Source organism: Xyrauchen texanus, chromosome 3, assembly GCF_025860055.1.
Source record: "Xyrauchen texanus isolate HMW12.3.18 chromosome 3, RBS_HiC_50CHRs, whole genome shotgun sequence".
Lineage (NCBI taxonomy): Eukaryota > Metazoa > Chordata > Actinopteri > Cypriniformes > Catostomidae > Xyrauchen > Xyrauchen texanus.
This window is the reverse complement of record NC_068278.1, coordinates 25,319,961-25,343,410: the sequence shown is the minus strand read 5'-3', so window position 1 is coordinate 25,343,410 and position 23,450 is coordinate 25,319,961. Positions and strand designations below refer to the sequence as shown.

Below are 23,450 nucleotides of genomic sequence, written 5' to 3'. Positions count from 1 at the left end.
CTCCTTTCTGAAAAAAGCAAAACTTGAGGTCACAGTGATTCACTTACAATGGAAGTGAATGGGGCCAATTTTTGGAGGATTTAAAGATGCTTTAAATTTTCTAAATGTACTTACAGTTGAATTCAGAAGTTTACATACACTTAGGTTGAAGTCATTAAAACAAATTTATTAATTTTAATATTAGCACACAATAGGTTTGGCAAGTCATTTAGGACATCTACTTTGTACATGACACAAGTAATTTTTCCAACAATTGTTTACAGACAGATTATTTCACTTTTAATTGACTATATCACAATTCCAGTGGGTCAGAAGTTTACATACACTAAGTTAACTGTGCCTTTAAGCTGCTTGGAAAAGTCAAGAAAATTATGTCAAGCCTTTAGACAATTAGCAAATTAGCTTCTGATAGGAAGTGTGCTGAATTGGAGGTGTACCTGTGGATTTATTTTAAGGCCTACCTTCAAAGGCAGTGCCTCTTTGCTTGGCATCATGGAATATCTAAAGAAATAAGCCAAGACCTCAGAAACAAATTTTGGACCTCCACAAGTCTGGTTCATCCTTGGAAGCAATTTCCAAATGCCTGAATGTACCAAGTTCATCTGTACAATCAAAAGTATGCAAGTATAAACACCATGGGGCCACACAACCATCATACCGCTCAGGAAGGAGACACATTCTGTCTCCTAGAGATCAACATAGTTGGGTGCGAAAAGTGCAAATCAATCCCAGAACAACAGCAAAGGACCTTATGAAGATGCAGGAGGAAACTGGTTGAAAAGTATCTATATCCACAGTAAAACGAGTTATATATCGACATAACCTGAAAGGCTGCTCCGCAAGGAAGAAGCCACTGCTCCAAAACCACCATACAAAAGCCAGTTTGCAAGTGCACATGGGGACAAAGATCTTACTTTTGGAGAAATGCCCTCTGTCTGATGAAACAAAAATTTAACTGTTTGGTTATAATGACCATCATTATATTTGGAAGTAAAAGGGTGAGGCTTGTAAGCTGAAGAACACATCCCATCCATAAAGCATGGGGGTGGCAGCATCATGTTGTGGGGGTCCTTTGCTGCAGGAGGGACTGGTACACTTCACAAAATAGATGGCATCACGAGGATGGAAAATTATGTGGATATATTGAAGCAGCATCTCGAGACATCAGCCAGGAAGTTAAAGCTTGGTCACAAATGGGTCTTCCAAATGGAGATTGACCCCAAGCATACCTCCAAATTTGTGGCAAAATGGCTTAAGGACAACAAAGTCAAGGTATTGGAGTGGCCACCACAAAGCCCTGACCTCAGTCTGATTTGAGGGCAGAACTGAAAAAGCATGTGTGAGCAAATATTCAATCCTGGCTTGCAGTCTGGAGGAATGGGACAAAACTCAAGCAACTTATAGTGAGACGTTTGTGGAAGGCTACCCAAAACGTTTGACCCAAGTTAAACAATTTAAAGGCAATGCTACCAAATACTAACAAAGTGTGTGTAAATTTCTGACCCACTGGGAATGTGATTAAGAAATAAAAGCTGAAATAAATAATTCTCTCTACTATTATTCTGACATTTCACATTCTTAAAATAAAGTAGTGATCCTAACTGACCTAAGACGGGGAATGTTTTCTACGATTAAATATCAGGAATTGTGAAATGGATTTGGCTAAGGTGTATGTAAACTTCTGACTTCAACTGTACATTTAATTCTTCTGTTAAAACTCATGTATTATTTGAGCTTTAAAGTTCTTATAATCTTCATTTTTACAGTAGTTTTAGAGTTTGTTGTTAGTACTTCATATCAACCCAGATCTTTGCTTTATTTAATGAAAATAATTGGTGAGTCAAAATGTATTTTGTGGTATTCAACATTTTGCCCCAAATTCTGTCAATTGATCTTAAATTGTATTTAACCTGGAATATTCCTTTAATCGATCCCTTTTGGAAAAATCATTTGTGGTTTTTTTTACATCTAAAACCTGATTGTTGCACTCAATATGTGCAATATGATATATCCATTCTATGATGATCTAAAATTTAAATTTTTGGATTTATCTGAAGGGAATGTTAAAATGGACCATTGACTGTGTAAGATTTTGATATTTGCAAATATTTTGGGGAGCTATGTAATTTGATACGTTGTCACAAGAGAAAAATACTGACTACTAAATTACAGGGGACTTGAGAAGTGTTTGATGTTGTCGAAAATGTTGTTAACGGAATTGCTGTCTGGTATGTCAAACTTCAACATTTCATCAAAATTCTTTTGTTACACATGAATTATGTCAATGAAGCATCTTTTCTCAATAGCTCTTGTAGTGTGTGTGGATCCTAATCCAACTGGTTTGCTGTGCTTCATAACCTTTGAGTTCAAGCTCTTTTTGTCTGTCAACCAAGACTACTGTTACAAAGGGCCTCCTCACTCAAGCTGTGTTCTGAGCTCATACTTGTTACATATTACTTATCAACAAAGGTATTTTGTTTTCTAACTGAGGCATTTGGAGTTAAGTTCCTTTGCCTAAGGACATAACCACACAAACCTGACCTCAGAACTGGAGGTCAATTTCATTTTCAGGTCATATAGTGTCCACTATTGTGAAGTGAAAAGTTACAAGCTATAGGCAGTGTTTTTCACTTTGTCTAGGGTGGGGGCTGTTGTTTGTCTTTCTGTTCCCGTGAGAGGAATAGACCTATCTGTGGCTTGTGTTTTTGCAGCTGGTGGCTGCTTGCTGCACTTGTTCAACCTCACCATTAGCAGCAGGTGTTATCATGTCATCAGCGTGCAGATGGTTTCCAGCTTCCTTTTGTTGAATAAATATATACATGGATCCTGTTGATCCTCTCCCAGAAGCCCTGATTATAGCCCCACCAACATCTCTGCCAGTTAATCACTCAGAGATTGAGTGAATCATTTAAGAGATTGTTTCTTCTATTTATATTTAAGCCAGACTGACTTTTTGGTTTTTGGTTATAATGGTTTATTTATTTGTTATATTTGGTTAAATTACAGTAGCCATCTATTATTGACAACTCATATTGCAGATTTAATTCCCTAATAATAAAATGTTTCTCTCTGTGCTTAAGGCTTGTGCCTTCACTAACCTATTTTTAGCCGTTGATGTTTACATTTTACTGATATATAAGATATATTATATGGCGCAATAACCAATAAACCAATGTGAGGTATTTTATAGTTTTCTATTATGATATTTTGTGATATTTTGCAAAGGGTTTCATTTATATTCCTGGTTCAATGACACACTTTTTTAAGTTTGATCCACAATAGACAGGTACTCTGCATGCAACCCCTCCACTGCCCCCAACCACCATACAACATTGTTCACCAGCGGTGGTTGGCCCTTATCCACCACGGTGGTAAAACTTTGCCACCACAACAGCCTTTATTGTAAAATATGTTTTGTTATTACATACTGTGTAAATTTTTGTTCCTCTTCATATACTGAGATACTTAGCAGAGCCAGCATGTAGGGGTATTCAATTATACAATTATTTGTAAGTATGTGATAATTTATATTGAGAATTAAAATGGTGTATGTATGCATGTATGTGTGTGTGTGTGTGTGTGTGTGTGTGTGTGTGTGTGTGTGTGATATATATGTGTATGTATATATATATATATATATATATATATATATATATATATATATATATAGAACACCTACTTATTCATCTGATTATCTAATCAGCCAATCGTGTGGCAGCAGTGCAATGTTTAAAATCATGCAGATACAGATCAGGAGCTTCAGTTAATGTTCACATCAACCATGTGAATGGGAGAAAACAAAACATTTTCTTTTTGATTTTGACCGTGGCATGATTGTTGGTGCCAGACAGGCTGGTTTCAGTATTTCTGTAACTGCTGATCTCCTGGGATTTTCATGCACAACAGTCTCTAGAGTTTACTCGGGTGCCAAAAACAAAAAACATCCAGTGAGCGGAAGCTCTGCGGATGGAAATAGCTTGTTAATGAGAGAGGTCACTGGAGAATGGCCAGAGTGGTTCGAGATGACAAAGTCTATGGTAACTCGGATAAACTTTCTGTATAATTTTAGTGAGCAGAATAGCATTTCAGAATGCCCAGCACATCGAACCTTGAGGCGGATTATTCTTGAGACTATTATGGTTTTTGAAGTGCTCAGTGAGTGTATATGTTTAGGGAAAAAACGTGTGCTCATTAGTTTTCTCAGTTGGAAAATTACCCATTTATAAAATGTTAATTTCTGACACTGACTTGAATGGCAAGCCACTCATTTTTGGCAAAGCCAGGTGAACAATTGCCTATTTTTACTGTGCATTTTTGTGAGAAGTGTTTTGCTGTTTGTCAAGTATGCCTTTTGGCTAAAGTTCTTGTAATGTATGCACTCTGTACTATGCACACTGCTGTGAAACCAACACAACTGATGGCAAGAGTTTTTTGTGTAATGTGAACAGTACAGTGATTTTGGTAGGCTCACTAGACAGTCATTTAGTGAAAGCACAGCCTAAATTGCATTTTAAGATTTCAAAATGTTTTTTCAAGTCAACTCCATTGCAAGCACCAATATCTCTTTTCTCTATATAAAGTGTGGCAGGTGGAGAACTCTTTGACTTCCTGGCTGAGAAAGAGTCATTGAGTGAAGAGGAGGCCACCTCGTTCCTCAAGCAGATCTTGGATGGAGTCAGTTATCTGCACTCTAAACAGATTGCCCACTTTGATCTGAAGGTATGGAGCATATTCTTGCTGAGATTCATTTGCATTTCACCCCAATGCCAGACTGGTGATTAGCATCGCTGTAGACCAGCCACAACAAATCAATTGAGGTGCTTTTATCCTCCCTAGTGGTTATCCACTCATTTCCACCCTGTTCATAATTACGGGGCTTCCTAGAGCAAGGATGCTCATAAATTCAAACTGATATCTTTAGGTCATTTTTGGAACTTTATTTGTATTTATTTGTTTCAATTCCTGCATAACCAAGGAATATAGACTGATGAAGATTGTTTTTTTTAACTCCCATTAAAATCGCTTCATGTAACCTATATAAACTAACATGAAGTCTAAAATCACTACAAAATGTGACCTAAAGAATACAATTAAATCTTTGGGTATAGTCACGAGTTACTCATTATTAGTATTTACATTGTCTAATCTCACATTTTACTCCAATAATTATATTTATGAAATTAGATCAACTGCTTTCTGACCAGTCATCCACACTGCTCTCCTTAACATATCAGCTAAATATTTTGAAGTCATTGGAGCTTTTAAGAGATTAGGCCGGTAATAAAGAAAGCCTGTAGTGAAGGAGGTATTGTTTCTATGGAATGTCCAGGCAGGGATCTGTTACTGCCAGGCTTGTGTATGGCTGTGCTTTCTAGAGAACGTTTCTGTAGATTTGCATGTGATTTCCATGTGTTATGGCTGATATCTGTCTCTCTCTCTCTCTCTCTCTCTCTCCCTCCTTGCTTACTGTCCTGCTGTGTTTTTGTACTGTACCCACTGATATATATTAATAGAACTGGATCGCTGGCACAGTGGTAAACTGCTGGAAGCCGCTGGAATTGTTCGAGCGGCCATCTTGGTATGCCCAAACTGCCATAGAGCATCAATGCCTGGGATTAGCTTGTTTTCATATTGAAGTGCTCTGTGTAGTCATACATGAATACATGTCATAAATAGATATTAATTTGTAATTTAAACCTAGCGTAATTTAACCTAGTTTAATTTTAACCAGCTTTGCTTTGTGTGTCTCTCTCTCTGCACGCCCGCTGCATGTGTAGAGGGAGAGAGAGAGTTTGCTCTTATTAAAGTGACCGTGAGAAAAGGCACTTTTTAGTGAAAACATAAAACAAGCAGCTATAAACAAACACTTCCAAATCCAATACTGTGTGGTAGTCATGTTCGTTACTGTCAAGCTCCAAAAATGACATAAAAGTACAATAAAAACACTATTAAAGCAGTTCATATGACTTGTGCATTTTATTCAAAGCCACTTGAAGTCTCCGTGAATCACAAAAGGCTGCATTTAATAAGTAAATATATAAAATGCACCTACAGCGCAAGCGTTAGTGAATGGTGCTGCTCTGTTTACACACACACACGCACACTCGCAGCTAGTTTTAGCTTTCACGCATTGCGCAATATTTGAGTGCTACTCACGAACAACATCTCAGATGTTCGATCAATAGATCGGTTCACTAATAATATGCATTTAGAATGGCACAAGAGGTGCATTTTACCCGAATTTGAATAAGCAGTGAATTAAATGACTGTGATCTTGCCTACAAACAGACACATACAGGACTTCCTAGAGAGTTTAGAATGTCAAAATAAAAGCGTGTGGGTTTAAAAAGTGCAAAATTTAAATATATTACTGTTGTATTTAAAATTAAAAGTCAATAATAATATTAATAACAATTTATTACTATTATTATTATTGTCATCATTAGTATTTGTTTACAAAATATAATAATATTTAATTTGAATGAGTTCCAAAAAATAACTGTGAAATGAAAATTGGACTGAATCTGAGATCTGAATCCTTTAAAGTCCAGATGCAAGTTGAAAAATCTTTGAAAAAGAACAAAAAGGCAAAAATAAAACTTTTCTACTGAAGAATTGAAAACTGGAATTACTTTTAATTTTGCTGCTACATTATCCAGTATACTAGTTAAAAATAAAGTGTTTCTTAATAAGCTATACATTTATATATGCGTAATAATGTGTAGATGGAGGTTTGTGTTTCTTTACATATTAAAGAATACACTAAATTATTTCCAAACAATAATGTAAAGATATTCTAAACTGATTATGCAAAAATAACACTGGTATCGGATCAGGATCGGTATGGGCCGATATTGAGATTTCTGGTATCTGAATCCTATCGGAAGAGGAAAAAGTGGTATCGGTGCATCCCTAGCAATATGGCGGTGAAGTGGCTTCACTGATATGATGTCATGAGCAATCCAGTTCTATATATATCAGTGACTGTACCAACTGTATAAGTTTCTACTGATTTTCTCCCTTTCATTCATGCTCTATTTCCAACAATTTATCAGGCTCATAGTCCAGGCTTAATTGGCATGATTGTCAGCATTTACAATTTTGCCACAGTGTAGTATTGAAAGTACTGAAATAGAATATACAGAAAATAAATAAAGTAACACAAAAATATAAAGGGGAAAAGGGACAAGGTATACAATTTAAAATAAAATGGGGATGAATTTGCATACAAATATTTAATGTTTTATATACAGTACAAAATATAGTCACTTGTCTGAGTTGTATATTACGATCTCTCTCTCTCTCTCTCTCAGCCGGAGAACATCATGCTGTTGAACCGGAGTGTGCCTCACCCCCGCATTAAGCTCATTGACTTTGGCCTGGCCCACAAGATCGATTTTGGCAACGATTTCAAAAACATCTTTGGTACCCCAGAGTTTGTAGGTCAGTATCATCCAGTGATCATTCTATAGAGATCTGTTGTAATTATACCTGCTCTGATTGTTTTCATCCCCTGTCCAATCTTCCCTGGATTCCTTTCATGTGTAATATGAAGTTAAAGCCTGATATTATTGTTAAGAAATACAATAGATCATACATTTGATACCAAATTAACCCTACCAATAGCTGGATAGTTTAAGTTAAATAAACTGTCAAGTGTAAAAGATATACTACCAGTCAAATGTGGCTATAGGGGCTTTTGTGGAGGGGGCCATGACATCTGTTGCAGTGCTCCCTGTTCTTCTAATCTAATCTTTTCTATTTGCAAAAGTAATGTCAAGTAAGAGTCTAACATTCATATTTCCTATCAACACACTAAAGCTGAAGATATAAATAACGATCTTAAGACAAATGCTTTTGTGAAACATCTTATGTGACTTTTGCACGTTAATGTATGTTTATGTGTTCTGTTTTTACTTGCCATAAAACTAGAAAAACCTCCTTGAATCGTACTGCTATTTCTTCTAACAATATGAGGCAGGTCTTTATGTGTTTTTGAGGCAAAATTAACATCAATAAGGACCCATCCATACCAAAAAGCACACCACCTACACACAACACACACCCACACCACTCCCAGTCTTCCGTGTCTTTGGCATCACATGAAGGTCCTACCCGAATGGCAGCTAGTAAGGCTGCAGGCAGTGATGATACAGCAGACTTAATAGAGACAGAGTGCTCAAGGCCACAGTGAAGTACCAACTACCCCACTGTGCAGTCTATTTCAGTTCTCACAATTACACCCCACCAGTAGTCTGGTCAAGCTAGACACCTGGTCTTACAGACAGTAATCCAATAAGTAGTTGAACAATTAGCCAATTAAACAGGCATGCCTTAAAAAAAAATTGTTTTTGTTTTTTAGCCTCATTGTCTAAGAGCAACTTGCTTTCTCACAGCTATGAATCTAGACAGTAAGTGTGATGAGAAAGATTTAAAATCTAGTGTCTTCTCAGGCTAATGGGTGGCATCTTTGCCTCATTTCCTTGTTTCCTTATTAACACATCAGAGACTGAGAGATGATGAAACCAATGACTCATTTCACACATAAAGAGAGAAACAATGAAAATATCTCAACATTCTGTAATCATTTAAAAACATGTATGCTGGGTAATTTTAATGTTATACTAGTGATGTCAAAATTACTGATACATCTGTACCAAGTCAAATTGTATATTATATTGTGTTGTGTAAGTATGTGTACATTTGATATGTAAATTGTGTTGTGTAAGTATGTTGTTTACTGTAATTGGTATATGTCTCGACACTGTCATGACTGCTATGTTGCTCGGAACTGCACACAAGAATTTCACCTACTGTTGCACTTGTGTACATGGTAGTGTGACAATAAAGTGATTTGATTTTGAAACAAGTCAATACTAATTAAAAAAATAATAATTTCCAATACTAGTCTTTTTATATTATTGGAGGTATAGAGTATTGACTAGTTCTGACAATGGTTGGGCGATATGATCAAGATCTTGTATCACAATATGAGTAAGTTTATATCAAGATAATGATATATATCACAATATAGTAAATGTTTTAGGAAAATCAATACAAATTGGTTAAATGTAATATGTTTGCGCATTGTTGGATAATCCAGTCAGTTAATTAAATACTTTAAAATATTTTCTCTTTATACAGAACTTGGCAATTGTCCAAGTAAAAATCCAAATAAAAAACTAATCTTGGTTTTAATCACTCTTACCATAATGCTAAATTTTACATTATGCCATATTTCAGTCTGAAATATTTTTGAGCAGTATATTATTATTATTATTATTATTATTATTACAAACTTTTCTTAAGAAACCCAAGATCTTTCCAAAGCAATGCAACAAAGAAAATAATACATTAAAAAAATAAACAATCCAACAAAAATAAAATTTTCTTAAAATATAATATTAAATAATATATAACTATTAAATCAATATAAACACAGCTTGGAAAAAAAAAATACAAATAAAAATATGGCCAAATTAATGCGGAGCGCATCTTTTGGCTTGCATAATATTCTTTTGCGTGCTTTATTTGAGGAGGTTAAACAAATTGCTTGTATTACGAATGATTATCATCATATAACACAGTTTGCAGATTACATTTTTCTTCTCTGTGTTGGCTTTTGTGAACCTACACCAAAGATGTCCAGCCTGAGTTAATAACAAGCTCCTCTTCATTTTCATGACTTAATTGGGAGTCATCCTGATCTGTAAAGAGATGTTTTTTCAGTTTTTTTCCTGGGTCAAAAATGATTAAGTAGAGCGAGTAATACCACTCTGTGCTCGCCAGTAAATATCGGAAAGCCTGCGGGACATACTCCAGAGATAGCCCTCGCGACACGCATCATGGAACCCAAGATGAGAAGCATATTAAGTGTTTATGAATCGCCAATCGCGAGATGAATGTCATTGAATTTGCTTGGACAGCCTCCTAAAAAAATGTCTTGTCTTACCCAATATAGTCTTTGCCCAAGATAAGCCCACACTGCGCACATGGATTTACATATTGCAATATACACAATATAGCAAAATCTCTATCGAATGACACTAAATATATTTGCGATTTATCCATATTGTCATGTCGCCCAACCCTAGTACGGTCTGTTTGTTACACGCGCACTAGTGTATGCCTTTGAATGTTTAAATGCGTTCACATTTGAACTACATGGCAATTTTTATTTAAATCTTGACATTTCTTGACAGTGTTGGTAGCGACTACTGAAATGTTGGTATTATGATGACCATACATTAAATGCAAAACAGTTATTAAATTATTCATGTATTTTTATGCGGTTTGCAGCTCCTGAAGTGGTAAACTACGAGCCCCTTGGCCTGGAGGCAGACATGTGGTGAGAACAATCTTTATCTTATAACATTATCTGATCTTTCTGTTACCTCCGTTATTCTATGCTAATCATGTTTTTCTATCTGTCTAATTTTAGGAGCATAGGTGTGATCACTTATATACTGTGAGTATTCATAATCATCAGTGTTGTGATAAACACCAGAAATATCGTTACAAATGAAATCTGAGTGCATTTATGGATTTTCGCTTGGGCTACATCCTAATAGTATCCATTTTTGTAATTGCATTATTTTTCTCAAGATATGGCTGTAATCACATTCTGCTGTAAACTGAAGGCATGGTGGCCAAACTGAGCTGAATGTGAAGCCATTTAGTTTGTTTGCTAAGTGTTTTTGTTACATTAATTTACAGGCCTGTATAAACCAGTGTCACAGAACAAACTCTTGATGTGCTATTATTCTCAAATTAATTGATTGTTTTCAGTAAACCCAGTAAGGGAGACCATCTTCCACACAGCCAAGTGCTGCATTAGACATTGATGTTTCCACAATCTACACCGTCTCTATTTGTAGAGCTGACAATTTGTTTCCAGAGGAGACACTGAGGTTCCTCTTAAAACAGTCTGTGTGTTAATGTGAGAGGGAACTAAGCATATCTCAGAGCAATATAAAGAGTGGAACTCGCTGGTTGCTTGCGATAAGACCTGAAGAAAACATCCTTTTTTGGTGGGAACCATATCTTTAAGTCTCTGACATACAGTAATCAGTAAATTGTTAAATTACTGTCAAGAAATGTTCAGGTTATATTACACCCCGAAATCCAAAAAATGAAAATAAAAAATGATATTTTGTATATAGAAAACAAAGCTAGGATTTAGTATTTTTTCCATTGTGACATTATTTTAAAGGCAGTTAAGCCTGTAATTCAAATCTAATTCTCATTACTGTAATGATGCAATGGTAAAAAAAATGTACATTATGTAATTGTGTCTGGACAGGATACAGTGTAATACAGGATGACTGTATAACAGTAATGAGTGAATTTTTTTTGCATTATGGTAATGCACATTTAGAGGACCTTGATCCATAAAACGTTTCCTCCCACTTCAAAATCAGTGTCAAATATTACGTATTTTTGTGTTATTTTCTGGTTAAAATATCTAAATATCATTAAAACAAGAAGAATTACATGAGAATGGTAGATATTAGGATATTAAGTCTTGTTTTCAGATAAATCTAACAAAATGTATTATGTGTTTATGCTTTAAAGAAGAAAAAACTATTTGACAATGGGGTATAAAAAATTAACTTTTCAATTTGAATTGGCAAATAGTTTTTCATGTTATTAACCTAAACATTACTAAATTTTGTTAGATTTCTCTGCAAACAAGACTTGAATCTCGCACCTGAGTATTGCATACCATCTTCACGTCTAATCCTGTCACTTGTCGTGCTTTCTTATTTTACCTTTCTTTCTTTCTTTCACGCTTTTTTTGAGTCAATCTATGTTTGTCCCCCACAGGGAATGGCAATAATTGCCAGTGTGAATTCTGAACAGCTGTAGCTTTACAATAATGAATGGAGTTTATCTTCTTCCAGTGTTTCTAAAAGCCATCCTCTCACTCCTGATTTATCAGTTTCAGATTTTTAATTAGTAACAGCAGTAAATTGGATTCATAGTGTGGAAAGAGTGCATGATGGATTGTATAATTCTCTGGTACTGTGGTCTGCACTACACTATTAAATGCTAACCCTAGTCTGTGAGAACTAGAGAGCTGTTTATCACAAAATGTGCCCATCACACATGCATTAAATGCTATATGCCCCTTGGCACTTTTCTCACACTTAGTCATGACCAACTGCTGGGCTGTAGTTTATAATATGGCAAATCATTGTTCATATCACACTTGAATCTGTTAAATGTTGTTTTACTGAAGAATTTCACATCCAATAAATGGTAGATTTAAAACTTTGTTATTGCTGGTTATTACACATCAACTTTTTTGTCTATATCTTCAGGCTCAGTGGTGCATCACCTTTCCTGGGTGAAAATAAGCAGGAGACACTTGCCAATGTGTCGGCTGTGGAATATGAGTTCGATGAGGAGTTCTTCAGCAACACCAGTGCTCTGGCCAAAGACTTCATTGCACAGCTACTGATCAAAGATCCAAAGTAAGAGCCTTTAAAATGGTTTGTGAAGCAATTAAAGGAATCACTGGAATTTCTGTGGTTTTGTTTTGTTTTTTGTTTTGCTGTTTTTTTATTTTATTATTTTTTTTTTTTATTTTGTGTTTTGTTTTGACTGTCAATTTTATTAATTGGACAGTTGAGAGGTAACAGAAAAATTAAAGGGAAAAGAAGAGGTATGCGATTTGGAATTGACTCTGGTTGCCTACACATAAGCACCACCATGCTACATGTCAGAGGGCTTGTACTACTCACCTGAGTAGTGTATAGTTTACCTGAATGAGATTTCAAAATTGGCAACCCAACTGATATTATAAATGGAAGTAATACTTAATAATTTTAAGTAATATTAATAATAATACCTAATTTGTTATGATCAAACTGAATTTGTCTGTCTAGAACATTCGCCACAAATCATACTACCCTTAACTGATTAAGGAAGAGCATTTTGTCAACAAACAGGAACAAGTGCTTTGCACATGAAGGTGTAGACAATAGTTAAGCCTGTTTTAGTTCCACATTGGTCTACCAAATTCCATCACTTTTGTAGTTGAGTGTCCTCATTTAGTCCTTATTTACACCATGCATTGACCTCATACATTTCTTTTGCCATTTAAATGGGAACTAAAACCAGTTCCATGGAAGTCATTAACTTGTTATTCACAGCATAAATTCTGTTTAAATAAGAACATTGTCATGCATGCTGAAATGCAACATTCCATTGTACTGAGTGCAATCCCACCATTTCTTCTGTATTTTCTGCAGTGAACACTGTGATAAGCATCCTTTCATTTGTTTTTTGATTGCGTTATCACTTTCCATTCCTCCAGAGGTTGTCAAATGTGCTTACTGGTAGCAACTTATTGTTTGATTGAAATGTTGACAAAGAATCAAGATGACGAGAGATCTGACTTTTGTTAATTTTGTTATCTTACTGATAAATAACACAAATTAATTTTCTTATTAATGTTCATTTTCACAGAAAAAGAATGACAATTCTGGACAGTCTTCAACATCCCTGGATTAAGGTTTGTCTAACAACCACAGCATATATCAAGCCATTTTAAACCAGCCTTCATTGCCTTACGATGTGTGTAATTTGCCTTTTTTTGTATAATTTTTGTATTTTATTTATAAAGCCAAAGGACACACAACAGGCACTGAGCCGTAAGGAGTCGGCTGTGAACATGGAGAAATTTAAGAAGTTTGCTGTCCGAAGGAAGTGGAAGGTGTTTTCTTTCTCTCTCATTTTTAAAAATGTTTTTTTTCTGTTTTTAATGCGAGTTATGGTTCAGACAGAAAACATCATGTTTTATTATGAGAATTTCCTCTATTTGATTTGTTTTTTATGATTAGCATTTTGTGCCTCACAAAAATAAGACACGCTATCTCCTCACACTATTAAAAGCATACAAAACAAACCCTAGCAGCTATGGAAACACAAACACCATACACACATTTACAATGCCCTCAAGTGGCGAATTAGTTTCATTTGCTGAAAAACAAATAGTCAGTTAGCATGTTATTTAAAAATGTTTTCCTTCTACTTGACTTAGCTGTGTTTGAGGCTTCAAATAACAATGTCTTTTGCGAGCTCTACAGAAGGTGTCACAAATAGCCTTGTTTTATGTCTCTTCCTCAGCAATCGGTGCATCTCATCTCTCTGTGTAACCGGCTCTCGCGCTCCTTCCTGTCGAGGAGCAACATGAGTGTGGCACGCAGTGATGACACATTGGTAAGAGCCCACAGTTCACTATTCTGGAAACTTTCAAATAATATAATGCTGTAAAGAGACATGTTGAATATTTTTTCATAATTTAAAGGAAATACCATGTGAAATGATCTGGGAATCAACAAATAGACCAAAAACCAAACACAAAAGTGTTGTTTAATTAAAAAATATATTGAATCAATCTCTGTCCCATTTAATCTTAATACCGCTTCCTAACCAGGCGCAATGCTCCAAGTTTCCAGCACAAAGCAGTTTGTCCTTCCACTCTGAATGCGAAAATGCTGTGCAACATGACACAATCACAGCCAATCAGAATATATTTTATGTTTAATGCTCATGTATGAGGTGCAGGATTTTGGGCTGATGAGAGTTCACATTGGGTGTTGCTACCCAGCACAACATTGCATCTTGTTTGGGGTGCCTGACGACGGTGAGCTATCGATCGCGGCATCAGAGAGCGGGTTCGTCATGTCTGACGCTGAGGACTCTGCTGGACTCCCAACCTCGGGTGCGGCAGCTCAGTCGCAGGCCGACGCGGAGCTGACGGCCATGCTTGCCCGGGCAGCTGCGAATGTCGGGCTGGAGTGGAATCCTCCACCACCCCCCGAACACTCGCGGCTCGGCGATCGGTTCCTGGGGCCAGAGCGCCACGCACCGCCACCGTTCCTTTCTTCCCAGGGGTTTATGAGCACACGCGCTCGTGGCAGGCACCTTTCACTGCCCGTATACGATCCATGAGCTCCTCCGCTCCCACTACCCTCGATGGCGGGGTGGCAAGGGGCTACTCGGCGATTCCTGATGTGGATCAAGCAGTCGCGGTGCACTTATGCCTGCAAAGGGCCTCCACCTGGTGGAACCGTCCGAAGCTCCCGTCCAGGGCCTGTAGGCTGACGTCGTCCCTGACGGCTAAGGTCTACAGAGCCGCTAGACACGCCGCCTCCGCCTTGCATGCCATGGCACTCCTGCAGGTGCACCAAGCCAAGGCACTCAGAGAACTACACAAGGGTAGTCCTGACCCGGGTCTAATGCAGCAGATGTGCTCGGCGACCGACTTCACCCTCCGGGCAACGACGGTCACGGCGCGGGCTCTCGGGCTGGCGATGTCCACCCTGGTGGAGTCGCGAGAGGCTGACAAGGTGCATTTCCTTGACGTCACCATCTCCCAGGTTGGGCTGTTTGGCGACACCGTTGGAGACTTCGCCCGGCAGTTCTCAACGGTGAGAACCCTCAGGCGGTCCAGCTGATCTGGAGTCGATTCGGCCAAGCACAGGTAGACCTGTTCGCTTCCCCAGAATCCTCCCATTGCCCACTATGGTACTCTCTGGCCGAGGCTCCCCTCGGCACAGATGCCTTGGCACACAGCTGGCCCCTGGGGCTGCGCAAGTATGCCTTTCCCCCAGTGAGCCTACTTGTACAGACGTTGTGCAAAGTCATGTAGGACGGGGAGCAGGTCCTCTTAGTGGCCCCTTATTGGCCCTCCTGGATTTGGTTCTCGGACCTCATGCTCCTCGCTACAGCCCCCTCCTTGCGAATTCCCCTGTTCTCAGGGACGGGGCACCATCTGGCACCCGCGTCCGGACCTCTGGAATCTCCATGGGACGCGGAAGACTTAGGTGGCCTACCACCCGCGGTGGTAGACACGATCACTCAGGCGAGGGCCGCCTCAACGAGGTGCCTTTAAGGCCTGAAGTGGCGTCTGTTTGCTCAGTGGTGTTCTTCCTGAGATGAAGAGAGATGTGTTGCGGCTTCTTGGGCATTGTCCCACAGCACCTCTATAGCAGACATATGTAGAGCCGTGGGCTGGGCAACACCAAACACCTTTGCAAGGTTCTATAACCTCAGGGTTCAGCCAGTTTCATCCCGTGTGTTATCAGGTGACACAAACAGTTAAGCTCGGGTCAGCTGGCCGGGTGTATCACTTTTGCATAGTGCCTTTCCTCTCCCTTGAGGCGAAGACGTACGCTCTTTTACCAGTTGCGTTCGCAAGAAGTGTGAACCCTGGATATTCTTTCTCCCTAGCCTAGCGGCCGTCGAGTCTCAGGAGAGGCTCACTGCCGCCCCAGTACCGGCTTCACCCAGGCCCCCGTATTGAGATAAGTGCTCCACATGCGCTGGTTGTCCCCTAGGCAACCCTGTGTGATGTATACTCCGCAAAATGGTTTCCCTGCCGGTAAACCGCATCTTCCTTGGGCAGAGGGCCCTCTGTCCTTGGTCGCCATGTTTGTAGTAACTCCTCCCCCCTTGGGTGCCGCTCCGCACAATGTGCTTCCACTCCTAACCGGTAACACCGTGTGTTGTATTTCACCTAAAATCCCTCGGGGCCGGGTGTGGTCTCCACGGTGTCGTCCTCTTTGGAGGGACACCTCTCAGCTTGGACCATATATTTGGCCCCCAGCCGAACTATTTTATTCCTTTTTCGGGGAGAACAATAGAGAGAAGGCCACGGCTGGGCCAGCCAGTCCTTATACTTCTGAGCAGTTAGCTGTTCCCCTAGGTGCAGGGGACCGCTTCATACCTGCCAGTATGTTGGCGGTAGTTATGCGACGGCTTGCTGCTTGCTGCACACAGAGGTCTGTCCGTCTCGCACCGCCAGTCTGCGTAACTCTGTTCAGCTCATGTGGCGTTTTCCTTTGGGACCCCTAGTGCCAACTCATCGACACAACGTCGAGTGAGTGACAGATAGGGAACGTTTTGGCTACTGATGTAACCTGTCCCTCCTGCCACAACACTGAATCAACCGCTGAAATGGCCGGGTCTTTGGCTCGGCACCTTAGTGCGATTCCTGATGTATGTAGCATCACTCCTTTTATACCCGTATGTCCAGGGGAGTGGCATGCAAATTCCACACCCCAATTTCCATTGCCTTTTTCTCAAGATCAGAGATGTCTGGGCTCCGCAGGAGCGACCCCTATTGTCAACTCATCAACACAACGTCTCGTTCCCTCCATCAGGGAACGGAGGTTACATCAGTAACAGAGACGGTTTAACACATTAAGATGCATGACTGCTGATTGCAGTGAAAGTTTGTTAGTAACTTGCCATGAAGTCAGAAGACTTATCCAAACTAATACCATCACACATGCATTGACACTCATACAGTCATGTGGTGTTTTGCATGATCTTTCTTTATACCATACAGATATTTGCTTATTGATGTGTGATACATCACTAAGCAAAAAGAGTCACTGACATTATGCTGTATAATTTATCTAAAGTTTACAGCTGACTTTCTCATTCACTTTTCTATATCATGTTATATTGCCATAACATTTTTACTTCCTTATACACTCAGCTCCACTTCTGCCTTAAAGCAATAGTTAACCCAGAAATAAAAATTCTCTCATTATTTACTCACCCTCTTCCACCCCAGATGTGTGACTTTTTACTTCTGCAGAACACAAACGAAGATTTTTACAAGAATATCTCAGCTCTGCATATCTCCATACAATGCAAGGGAATGGTGACCAGATCTTTCAAGCTCTAAAAGCTCTATTTAGGCTGCATTAAATAAATCAAAAGGCTCCAGTGGTTTAATCAATATCTCCTGAAGCAATTCGGTTGGTTTTGGGTGAGGACAAACCAAAATGTAACCTTTTGTTTTACTATAACTCTTGACAGCAGTATGCTTTGCGATCATGTTTTCAAGTTTGATTACACTTCCTAAAGTGCCATCTAGCGCTATGCATATGTATCTAAGTACTAAGAAGTGTAATCAAGCTTGAAATCATGATCGCCAAGGAGATTGCTGTCAAGATTTATAGTGAAAAATATTTGGTTTTGGCCTGTTCTCACCCATAACCAACTGGATCACTTCAGAAGACATTGATTAAACCACTGGAGTTGTAAGGATTGCTTTCATACTGCCTTTATATGCATTTTAGACCTTCTGGCCAATATTCACTTGCATCGTGTTGACCTACAGAGCTGAAGTCAGACGTTTTATGTGGTGACATGGCACCTTAGACCCAGTCATGCACCACAATATGTTTTTTTCTAAGGAATAGATCTCTACAGAAGAAGAAATATATTTAGCAAGATAGATACTTTATTGTCTTTGACTTTTCACTTAAATTTACAAACAAGCACCGAAAGTTCACAGAAATCAGATAGCAACCTATGAGTTACTGCCTAAAATTGTTTTCTTCAGAAGCCTTTGGATATTTTTTCCTAGTGTGTGTGTGTAGAGTGTGTTAAAGCATGCATTCTATGTAATTGGATACACTTGTCTTGTATTAGCGTAAGTGTATGTGGGTCTGTCTTGGTTTTATTCCAATATACTCCTTCACTAAGTAAAGGAATGCTGCTCAGCCTGCATGGCTGCACACACAGGTCCTCTCTTCCTCTTTCCATCCCTAACGGCCAGTTAGTAGCCATGTTTTTTTAGTGTTCGGACCCGTGTGTCAGATCTGTCAGATGCTGTTTAAAGGTGATTGGGTCACATAACAGACTAACTCGCGGTGAGTGGTAAAGAGAAAGCGGTGTTTGTGTTCCACCCCTTGTCTGAATTATTCAATAGGATTAAGACTTCACACTGTGTATTTGATAAGACTCACTGTAGAACTACTGAGCATAAAAGGATTTGCTCAAACTGTGGCTGTCAAAAGAGACTTGCTGTTGTTGCTTTTTCCTCCAAGCTTGTTGTTTTATGTCCTTAATACTATCATGTGGGTTAAGTTGTGACACCCAAACCGATTATTGATAATTGTTAGATTTTTTTTTTCTTAATTTCAGATAATTGTATTCATCATTGAGCTATTTATTTAAATTAAAAGTTTTTAAATGCTTAGTTATCTTTTCACATTAAGCTGGATTAGGGGAAAGTAATTCGATTTTAGATTGACTTCCAGAAGATTGTAAAAACTTTTGTCACTTTTGTTGATCTGTGGTGCATTCGAATCATTGCTATGTTTGTTCAAGTGAACATTTCAACTCCTAGCCCACCAATGGTGTGTGTTTGTTATAATCTTTGGGTCAAATGTATGATGGACTCAAACGTTTCAAACTGAAATATGTCAAATGTGTGCTTGCAGAATTAGTTTTTATTCTACAGCCTTTTGTTTTTTAACAGGATGAAGAAGACTCATTTGTGATAAAGGCTATTATCCACGCAATCAACGACGACAATGTTCCAGGCCTGAAACACCTGCTTGGCTCTCTGACCAGTTATGATATCAACCAACCCAACAAGGTGAGTTAGACAAAGCAATAGATTGCAGACTTACAGAGATGTGACACAGGCAAGGTAAAAGACAGATAAAATGACCGCCGTAACTGATAAGGGGTCCTGAATGACATTTCTAGTGACTGGTGACTTGGACTCAGTCCAGGTGATCGGTAGCCACACTGAGCTCGATTGACCTGATAAGTGTATTAATATCACTGTTAGTTGCTTTGTCATTTTCAGTGTGTGTGACTAAGAAAGAGTAAATGGACCGCATCACAACCACAATGCAAAAAGTCAGAAAAATCCAATATTTGTAAATTTTCCTAGTACAAATATGTAAATATCCTTATAACAAGATGAATTTACTTATGAAGCAAAATTGCATAAGATATTAATACAAAATATATTAATTCAAAAGATTATATTATGAATAAAGTTTATTTTTCTGAGATTTATTTAGTGAGATTTATGCTTTAAATAATAATAATAATAATAAAAATAAGATAATTTCCATTGGGGTTACAAAAATAAACCTAAAGGAATAGTTCACCCAAAAATGAATGCAAACCGGTTTTACATCAACATAGTTTAGAATGAATCATCTTATGTTCTGTGGAAGAAAGAAAGTCATACAGATATAAAATAACATGAGGGTGAGTATATTATGACCGAATTTTATCTTTTGGGTCATCTCTACCTTTAATTCAAGAAACGTCTCTGAAAACACTTCTTAATAACTTTTATAATTTTGCTTATCAAGTACATTTTACCAAGTCATTTTAGTAAAACAAGACAAAATTACTAATTAAGAAAATTACTTTTACAGCACTGTTTGAGTGAACTTTTGCTTTACAGCGTCACAGCTACAAAAGAAGTTTGTATAATAATTATACAAACAAAGAGAATAATTGTTTGGTTAATTACAAGTTTCATACTAATCAATTTGGATATGCGCAAGTTAGTGTGTAAGTAAGGATATGTTAGGTGTGTTTGTGTTGAGACCGGAAAAGTGATTGTGCTTGTGTTGGAGGGAACACGGCCGGTGTCCTGATAATATTTACTACCCATCAGGATGTGCTTCCAATGCTATATTCACATAGTTTTGGGGTTGGGGTAGGGTTAGGGCTTAGAACAGCCTCACACATTCAATAATATCTGCTAGTTATGCTGGTAGCACATCCTGATAGGTATTATCCGCCTGACAAGATGTGCTAACTAGGTTTTTATCACTTTTCATGCTATTGTAGTACATACCGACAGGTTCTCCCGTGTCACCTGACATGTGCTACCCATGTTTAAACTTTACATATCACTGTAACTACTGCTGGGAGCACATCCTGAGCAGGTAGCACAGACTGTCAGAACACTGTGTTTGATGGAACTGCATCTGCTCACTAATGTGAATAGACAAACGTGCTTTTAATTGCATTGCTCAGAGCTGTCCAGCGCTATCCATGTTTGTGTGTGTTTGTATATGCACAATGCATTCCCACGACTCATGCATTTATTCATTCAGTTTATCACCATTCTGGAGAAAGGATTTCAGTCTTTTAGCCTCCAAGAGTTTTTTACTAACCAATGGGATCACTCTGCACCAATTACAACTGCTGTACAAACAAGGACAAATGAATCAGGCTAATTTAAATCAGCCTGTTCACACTGACTTGGAATCACAGGCTCAATTAAAAACGCTTTTCAAAGCCACAAGGAGCTATTAGTGCCTTGTTATATTGAATGCAATGATTGTTTGTCTTTCTGTTTGTCTGTCTGTTTGCATACATTAGCATGGAACCCCTCCACTCCTGATCGCAGCAGGATGTGGAAATGTCCAGATCATTGATGTGCTAATGAAAAAAGGGGCGGATATTCAAGTACTTGATAAGGTGTAGTACTCCATTGTCTCAAACGATTGACGTACAACTTATTTATACCTTGTTTTCTCTTCTAAATGTCCCATTGTCAGATATGGAACTGTCTCTAATAGTCTTTTGGTTCAAATACCGCAAACACTGGGATTATCCTGCAGTTAAATTGGAAATGTATTAAAACATTTATTTTACATTTACATTTGTTTATTTAATATTTTTACCTAAACAAATAACATAGTAAAGAAGATACATCCATGGTCTTATGTGGTTATGGTCTTACTATTTCAAATGCAACAGTTAAACTACAGAAGACTAGCCAGTGCACAGTAAAATAAAAGTCTTTAAATCCTTAAATTTTTGACCAAGCTATCGGTTATTCTCCTGTGTAAAATCTGTTCTGTTCTAATGCTGTCTAAGATTATGAAAAAGCTAATTTCAAGAGATGAATACAATTACTAAAAACGTTAAAAAAAACTGTATCTATTAAGGATAGGAAACAAATATTTTTTAATCCCAATTCAGTAAAGGGGTCCAAGTCAAAATATTCAAGTAAGCCCTATAAAATAAGGCATTGAAGGGATAGTTCACCCAAAAATGAAAATTCTTGCATTATTTACTCTCTCTCATGCCATCACATATGTGCATGACTTCTGTAGAACACAAACAAAGATTTTTTGAATATCCTTGTGTTGGTCCTTTGAATGCAAGTAAGTGGTGGCCTGAAATCTGGTCCTAAAAGCAGCATAAAAGAAATCCATAAGACTCCAGTGGTTAAATCATATCTTCAGAAGTGATATAAGAAGTGTGGGTAAGAATGTGGTTCATTCTCGGTGGGGCACGTGGTGAGTTGAGCGTGGATGGCGTGAAGCCTCCACATGCACTATATCTCCATGGCAACATGCTCAAAAAACCACGTGATATGATGCGCAGGTTGACGGTCATAGACGCTGAGCTGGGATTCATCCTCTTCCAGCCGGATTGATTCGAGTCACTACACGACCACGAGGACTTAGAAACGAACTGGGAATTGGGCATTCCAAAGTGGGTGAAAACGGGGGGAAAAAATCCCCAAAAAATGAATCAATCTGTTTTTCACCCACACTTATCATATGCTTTTGAAGATATGGATTTATCCACTGGTGTCTCATGGATAACCTTTATGCTGCTTTTATGTGCTTTTTGGCCCTTCAGATTTCTGGTCACTTGTATTGTAAGGACCAACAGAGCTGAGATATTTTAAAAATAAAAAATTCTTGTGTTCTGCTCAAGAAAGGACATACACCTCTGGGATTGCATGAGGGTGAATAAATGATGAGAGAATATTTTTTTTTTTGGTGAACTATCCCTCCAGAAGCTGAATTTAAAAAAGTTAGATGCTAAGATGAAGATAAAAAACATTTGCTCTTATATACGATGTAAACATAAAATGGAGTTATGTTATTTGTGATTGTCTAATCAGCCAATTTCACTCTACACAACGGCCCTGTATGTAAGCTACCACTAAAGATCCTGAAATACTACCACTAGAACTACGAAAAACATGGTTAAAGAGACATTTTTATAGTACATGGGGACATAATACTCATTAGCGTTGGAGCCAACACCAAATATGCAAATCAGCTGCGAATACACAAAAATGTAACCTTTAGTAAAACATACCATTCTCTTCCTCAGACTGGAGCCAACGCTATCTACCATGCATCCCGACATGGCCATGTGGGGACCTTAAGATTCCTGCATGAAAAGAAGTGCCCTCTGGACATCCAAGATAAGGTGTCTCCATCTCTCTCACACAAACACACACACACACACACACACACACACACACACACACACACACACACACATACACATACATATGTGCATGCACAAACACAACAATCACAACCCCAGGGAAAGGACTGATTCGATTTTTCAAAGGCTTTCCCCGTGTGGCACCTTTTCTTCAGAGAAACCTTCCCACCGAGTTCACATGCCTGTCTACTTCCAATTGGCAATTTGTAGTTGCTATGGTTACTCAGTTGCCTGAGGTTTGCCATTGTATGAAAAAATGGTTGACTGTTTGTTGACTGCCTCACTGGTCAGTGAAGAGTGCTCAGTCAAGTGAAATCTCAGGGTAAAGTGTTGTTGAGTTGGTCAGGAGTGCCATACAGAATCACATATTGAGTGTTTGCAACTTCATTATGGGTGTAAAT

At 38.3% G+C, this 23,450-nt stretch overlaps 1 protein-coding gene across 1 annotated transcript in view; it reads left to right on the top strand.

Annotated features, from left to right (window-relative positions):
• Positions 1–23,450, top strand: part of LOC127632491 (death-associated protein kinase 1-like) — a 108,003-nt gene that overhangs the window by 59,690 nt on the left and 24,863 nt on the right. The window contains exons 4-14 of the mRNA XM_052111089.1: positions 4,581–4,719; positions 7,314–7,443; positions 10,300–10,348; positions 10,442–10,468; positions 12,324–12,476; positions 13,474–13,519; positions 13,631–13,720; positions 14,134–14,226; positions 19,292–19,411; positions 21,172–21,270; positions 22,930–23,028. Coding sequence (XP_051967049.1) covers positions 4,581–4,719; positions 7,314–7,443; positions 10,300–10,348; positions 10,442–10,468; positions 12,324–12,476; positions 13,474–13,519; positions 13,631–13,720; positions 14,134–14,226; positions 19,292–19,411; positions 21,172–21,270; positions 22,930–23,028 — 1,045 coding nt within the window. The remainder of the gene's footprint in view (positions 1–4,580; positions 4,720–7,313; positions 7,444–10,299; positions 10,349–10,441; positions 10,469–12,323; positions 12,477–13,473; positions 13,520–13,630; positions 13,721–14,133; positions 14,227–19,291; positions 19,412–21,171; positions 21,271–22,929; positions 23,029–23,450) is intronic.